The sequence below is a fragment of the Echinops telfairi genome, unplaced genomic scaffold, assembly GCF_000313985.2.
Source record: "Echinops telfairi isolate 266 unplaced genomic scaffold, ASM31398v2 ScPeMD7_7465;HRSCAF=8503, whole genome shotgun sequence".
Lineage (NCBI taxonomy): Eukaryota > Metazoa > Chordata > Mammalia > Afrosoricida > Tenrecidae > Echinops > Echinops telfairi.
The window spans coordinates 5,975,785-5,982,912 of NW_022111365.1; the positions used below are offsets into that span (position 1 = coordinate 5,975,785).

At 41.4% G+C, this 7,128-nt stretch overlaps 1 protein-coding gene across 1 annotated transcript in view; it reads left to right on the forward strand.

The window, feature by feature from the left end:
- LOC101656540 (fasciculation and elongation protein zeta-1) overlaps positions 1 to 4,385 on the forward strand; it is a 9,298-nt gene extending 4,913 nt beyond the window's left edge. The window contains exon 2 of the mRNA XM_004714157.2: positions 4,026 to 4,385. Coding sequence (XP_004714214.1) covers positions 4,071 to 4,385 — 315 coding nt within the window. The 5' untranslated portion in view covers positions 4,026 to 4,070. The remainder of the gene's footprint in view (positions 1 to 4,025) is intronic.
- The last annotated feature ends 2,743 nt before the right edge of the window (positions 4,386 to 7,128 follow it).

Sequence of the window (7,128 nt, forward strand, 5' to 3'; positions counted from 1 at the left end):
TGGCCCATTGTTTTCTCCTCTGGGTTGTTTATTTTGCCTATCTTATCTAGATAGACATGCAGAGGCAATAATAACCACAAAAACAAGGGAGTAAAACAAAGCAACAAAAGAACAACAACAACAACAAAGCCTGTAAATAGTTCCAGGCCTGTTTGTTGACCTTCAGGAGTGTTTTCCGGTCGAGTCTGATGGGGTGCCATGCTCTGGCCCCAAGGTCTATTTTTGGTATTCCCCCGGGGACTTCATTACTCTTTTCCCCTTGCTGTTCTGTTGAATTTCTTTAGTGTTTCGCCTCGGTGTGATGGGGTCATATTGGGCACAATTCCTGCACTGTGTATCCACTGTTGTCCTTGTAGTGCTATGGGTCATTGAGGGATGTCATGACTCATGGTGGGGCCGGCTCTATGGTCTTCTCTGTGCATTGGCTGCTCTGAGCAGGAATGTTGTCCTCAGGGCTTGGTGGGCAAGGATGTGCTCCACTCTCTCTCCCTTCCCCTTTGTTTGCTCCTGTGTGCTCTGATTCGATGTGTCCCTCTCCCTGAGCTGTAGCGTCAGTGTTGTCCTTTGATGTGAATTCTTCTCAGGGGAGGGGCGCTGTTCACGTAGTTGGGATTGGGCTGGCCCCTCAGACCTCTCTATTGGTTCCCTGCTTCATGCTGGTATGTTGCATTCACGTTGTGGCGCACCAGGTTGAAGTCTGGTCCCTCTTTCCCTGTGGAGATATAAACAACACTCTCCCCTTTGGTGGGTTAGTGCTCTGATCCTCCTCTACCCATGTGTTGTTCCTCTGCTCCCCCTTTTTAGTTGGCTACCATCTGTATCCCTGGATTTGGGGACTGTACATTTTTGCGGGAGCAGAAAGTCTCCTCTTTCCCCCACAGAGCTGATGGCTGGTTGCACGGCTACCGTTGAGGTCAGCAGTCCAACACGTAACCCAGTATACCACCAGGGCTCAAAGCGAGCTTTACATCCTATTTAAAACCCCATTTTATACATGAGGAAACAGAGCCACAGACTGGTTGATAGTTGCCTAAAATCTAAAAGCAGGGAACTAATAGAACCAGAATAGGAATCTTTGAGTCCAGACTCCTACCCATCACAGAGAACCACCTCAACTAACTTAACAAGAGAAAACACAAAGGCCCAACCCAAACCTGTCACTGTTGAATTTCTTCTTGTTCACAGAGACCCAACAGTATCACTTTAATTAACATAAATATTTTCCCTACTCTCCATCACCCTTTGTGATTTCTTTTAAACTCACCCTTCAGGTGTGTGTGTGTGGTTGTGTGCACACCATGTTCCTTCTTGACAGTGTGGAGAAGCCTATGGATTCTTTCTCAGAATCTTGCTTTTCTCTATATAAAATAAGATACTTAGGCTTACAAAGGATTATATTGCATTGAAACATTGCATTGAAACTGAAAGAGCAGTTAGGAGTCTATGGATTCTAAGTATAGAATATCTGCCTGGAAATTAGTCACTTAGTGTTTTAGAGCTGCGGTGTGCAATATGGCAGTCACATGGGGCTACTGAGTCCTTGAATGTCGCTAGTCCAAATGGTGACATACTGTAAGTATGAAATACACTTTAGATTTTGAAGACTTAGTATAACAAAATAATATGAAATGTCTAATTAATATTTTAACATGAAATGTATTTTGAAATGATAATACTTTGTTCATACTGGATTAAATAAAATTACTATTAAAAAATTAACTTCCAAAGGTGTTAGTGCTTTATGAACACTTCATGATTGCAAATGAGGGACCCATAATACTTGTCATTCAGTCAGCTGTTGGCAGCTCCGCTGGCTTTCAGTATGTGCGTGCCCTTTCTAGGACATTGTTTTGATCATGTAGTTTTGTATTCTAAGGACTTATCATATTGCCTTTGCAAACTGTAAAGGATCACAGTATGTTTTGATGATGATAGTAACTGGTTTTAATCTCAGTGAAAAGATCTTACTAGATCACATGCTATGCTACTTGTCTTGCCCAGGTAGAATTTTATTTTTGAATAGAGGTGAAGGATGGACACCCCATGACTGTTGTTATAGGATTTTGCTCAGGTAAACCAAATCAAATTAAAAAACCCACCAAACCCATTGCTGTTGAGTCCATTGCAACTCATATAGATTCCAGTTTAAGCATATAGTTGGATCAAGAAACACGGAGACAGGAGATAAAAGTTTGGTTGCCATTCTGTATTACGGGTAAGAAAGCTGAATGTGAATAGAAGGGTGTGATACACAATACTGCTTGTGCTGCCTGGGGTTGAAAGTGGAAAGCTGTATGTAGGGGACAAGAGATCATTTTTAATCAACACAGATTGATTGATTTCCTAGCTGCAGGGCAGTGTGTGCTAAGAGCCATGGAGGATATCCAGAGGACATCTGTGTCCTGAAGTAATTTAATTTAAAATTAGGGACAGGTCTGGATGTACACATACATTGATGGCAACGCATGAAGAAATCCCCCTGAGGCAAAGAGGTTTCAGGAGCTTCAGCATGGTAATGGAGTCTGGGCTTGAAGCACCTGGTAATTTGTTCTGGCTCCTACATGATTACAGTAGACCATCTCATCCACTTCTATGTTTATAGGCATAAGCTCCGTGTCTGAGAAAAACATGGGTACTGGATGTAAAGTTTCTCTGGTAGTTTTTAAGATATGAGAATAGTAATATCCAAGTCCATGAATCCTCATCTAAAACCCTAAAGCCTATTCATGTTTCAAAATTCAGATTGCTTCAAATTTTGTTGGGAAGTCATAGAGGGCATAATTTGCATACCAATCCCTGGAGTCTGGGGCAAACAAACAAACAAACAAATCATCAAACTCATTTCCATCAAGTCAAAGCTGACTTATAGTGACCCTATAGGATAGAGTAGGATAGATGCCCCTGTGTGCATCTAAGATTGTAATTACTTATAGGAGTAGAAAGCCTGGTTTTTCTCCTGAGGAGCAGCTGGTGGTTTCGAACTGTTGACCTTGTGGTTCTCAGCCCAATGTAATCAACACACCACCAGGGCTTCTAGAGCCTGGGACAGCAACACCTAAAATAATAACATTGAAAGTATTTCTGTAGCAACTCATTCAGAAAACCCAACCCATGGCCATTGAGTTGATTCTGACTCATAGCAAGCCTATATGGGTTTCTAAGACTGGAACTCCTTACAAGAGTAGAAAGCCACTGCCAGGGGCTTAGGTGGAGAGCAAATGTTTTGAGAATGACGAGGGCAATGAATGTACAACAGTGCTTTCCACAATTGATGTATGTATGGGCTGTGATAAGAGTTGTATGAGCCCCTAGTAAAACGATTAAAACAAAGAGTAGAAAGCCACATCTTTCTCCAGCAGAGTGGATGGTGAATTGAACTGCTGACCTCATGGTTAGCAGTCCAGCACAGTCCATCATGCCATCAGGGCTACTTAGCAACATAATAAGGGGAATAAATGAAAGTCATAAAGTTTCATATTTCCATATATCAGGTTCAGTGGCTAAATGAGTGTGTTAGATAAGGTGATATCACTAAAATGAGTTCTAATAAAATTTCAGAAAAGTTTTTTGTTATTATGTAATATTGAACGTTTATTCAGCAGACACTGTTCTGAACATTTTACCCATGCCTACTCTTTCTAACAACCCTTTGAGATGGGTCTTGGTATTATTTTTATCTATAGAAAACTAAAGAGAATCAGAGAGAAGTTAAATAACTTTCTAAGATAGCAGCTTGTAAAGGGCAGAACAGGATTCAAACCTTAACAGCCTGGCACCAGGGGCTACATACTTGAACACTATTTATTATTATTATTAGAGTAAGGACTTAAAAACAGGATTGTCTCTGAAGTGTACTACATTAGGTTAGCAGTGATAACAATGACAGAGAAATATGAACTCCTAAATGCATGGTGGGGAGCAAACACAGGGACAATGGTTGCTGGTAGAGTGGAATCACAAAATAAGGGAATATCTGGTTATGCGTAATAGAGAGAAAACTCATATGACCTCACATTTTCTTCTAGATAAGCAAATCCTGAAAGTTGCTGCTGGTCCATTGTTGTGCAAGCATGGAGGCCCCACTAGTGAGTTTGGATGAAGAATTTGAGGATCTTCGCCCCTGCTGTTCTGAGGAGCCAGAAGAGAAACCTCGATGTTTCTATGGCTCATCTCCCCACCATCTAGAAGACCCCTCCCTCTCTGAGCTGGAGAATTTTTCTTCTGAAATCATCAGCTTCAAGTCCATGGAAGACCTCGTGAATGAATTTGATGAGAAGCTCAATGTCTGTTTTCGAAACTACAATGCCAAGACCGAGAACCTAGCGCCCGTGAAGAACCAGCTACAGATCCAGGAGGAAGAGGAGACATTGCAGGATGAGGAGTAAGAAGTCTTAATTGTCCTCCTGCTTCAGACTAGCTCCTTGACATAGTATTATTGTTAGTGTTGTTGGTTGCCTTTGGTTTGATTTTCGACTCAAAGCAACCCCACAGAGGGTTGCCCAATGGGGTTTTCTTGGCTGTCATCTTCATGGAAGCAAATCACTAGGTCTTTCTCTTGTAGAAAACCTCTGGATGGGTTTGAACCTACAGCTTTTTGGTTGGCAGTTAAGTGCTTAGCTGTTGTGCTACTAGAGCTCTTTGACACAGGATTAGTACTTATCTGTAGGTTTATGGCATCTGAGGGAAGTGAAAAAGTATTGCTACAAAATCATAGAAACCTTTGTTAAACAAAAATATCAAAATATGAAGCTGTTGTTTCTCAATGTGTCCTCTATCTTGGTCTATACATTTATGAAAGAAGTGTTTCTGTTTCTCTAAATCTTTCTGAAGAATTCTTTGTTCTTTGATTGACAAGATGTCAAAGCAGTAGTTTTGGCATCCTCGAGGGACTCAAATTATTTTCCTTATCAATGTCTGGAGGTGTAAGCTCCGGGCTTTAGGGTGGATGGGGGTCAGATTTCTCAACAAAATCCCCTCAGGACTGTGCTTGGTATACTCGAAGAACGAGCAGCTGCACTGTCACAATAGGAAAAATCCTCAGTGCGACTTTCCTGGCCATTCTCTTACCAACATAGTTGTGAGTTGATTACAACTTCTTCACAATAAGCCCGGTGATTATCCTGGTTCCTTTGAGAAAATGTATCAAGTTTACCCCTTTGAGATTGAAACAAAACCCCAAAAGTCACCCTAACCTTCTGAGCTGACTTCTCTATCTTACATTCGATTGGTTCCACAAATCCCCTTTGGAAGCTACTGTTTGGATTGGACCTATTTTGAAGACACTCCCATGAGACCAGAGACATTGTCTGCAGTCACAGACATGGATTTAAACATGTTTTGTTTGGAATGAGCCCATAACGGGAATGATAATAGCAATCCTTTTTCACATACCCTCACACTACTTAGCTATGTATTTGCTCTCAGTGGGACAGTACCTCGCTAATTGCTGGCATTGTTCTCTTTAGGTCCCTTTAGATCGGCTACAGAAAATGTCGGGCAGCGTTCTAAGAACTTTAGAGAAATGAAGGATTCTTAGCTAATAGGAAGGTTTTCCTAGTATGAGCATTTCAGGAGTATGGTAAACTTATGGGATCTGTCTACTTTCAGCTTTCTTCATATTATCGGTAACCTACAGTGTTAAGCTGGATCGCCTAGAGAAACAAATTCGTTGACACTCTTATATGTGTAAGAGAGAGCTTTATATCAAAGAGTGATTATATATTAAGATAACATCCCAGCCCAGTCTAGATCAAGTCCATAAATCTGATATTAGCCCATAAGTCAGACACTAGTCCATACATCCCTCTTCAGACTCACGCAGCACATGCCACAGGCCAGTGGGTGCAAAGTTTTGTGGATCCAGTAGTAGTGGGAGTTATCTCCAGGGCTCTGGCTGCCATCAGCATGGTTTCACGTGGCTTGTCAACAGGAAGGTCAAAGCAGAGAGAGAGGGGCCGGCCTCCAGTGAGCCATTTATCTTGGTTGCTCGCCAATCAAGCTGCGACCTGACTGATAGGCTAAACTCTTCCCACATGTTCCTATGGGGCCATATTGGTGAAGAAAAGCCTATCACACCTACCCAGATACTTAAAATTTACTATGATGGAGGAACCTATGTCATTGAGTCAATTTATTTCAGGAAACACCATAATTGTAAAACTCTCAAAAAAGTTTGTAACCCCTTAGTCCTGAAAATTTATCTAGTAGTGTCCAAATATCTTAAATTTAAAGCATCACTTAATTTTAAAGCATAAAAATTGAACTAAGAATACAAGGAATTACTCTGAAAAAAATAAAGGTGACAATTAGATGCCATAGCTTTAGATTACCCAGATTCCTTACGTCACTTACGTGCTACCCTTTAGGAACTTAACAGTAGTATAGAAAAGGAATCTGAGAAAAGTACCAATCGATGAAGGATTAGAAAGAGAGGAAGGGCTTGTTATATGCTACATAAATTAAAGAAGGGTATCATAGGCATTTAGAAAACAAACATGAAATACCAGTAAAGCTTAACTATGCATCAACTGTGTTTTAAGAATCACACAAGAAATATCAAGTAGTTGGTTATAGAAGTTTGGATCAGCTGTACTTTTAGTTCTTCTTTATGTGGACTTGGAGTAAAAAAACAACAAAACATCCACTCACTGTCACTGAGTTGATTCCAGCTCAATTCCAATACTAGTTTATGGAACTAGAAAGCTTCATCTTTCACCCTTGGAGCTGCTGGTGGCTTGAACTGCTGACCTTGCAGTAGTAGCCCAACACATAACCACTATGCCGCCAGGTCTCCAAATAAGTGGGCTAAGAAGGCATGTCTTTGGGGGATTGAACCTGTATCCTCACTGAGATAGTTAGTTTATTGTGCCAGCCTGGCTGATAAACACAACTGGGATTAATTGAAGGGTGGAGAGATAAATGGCTTGGCAAGCTTTTCCTTTCTTGTCTCTCACTCTTTGATCATCGGACCACCATGCGGCTGCCTTGCTTGTTCTGTGCCTCAATTTACAGGCTACACTACCTGTGGGACGTCTAGCCTGTGGACTGTGTCGCTGTAAGTTGAGGTCCCTTTAAGACATCTCTGGAGCTGGGGACTGACAGTTGGTGACCTGGCTGACAGTTGGTGAC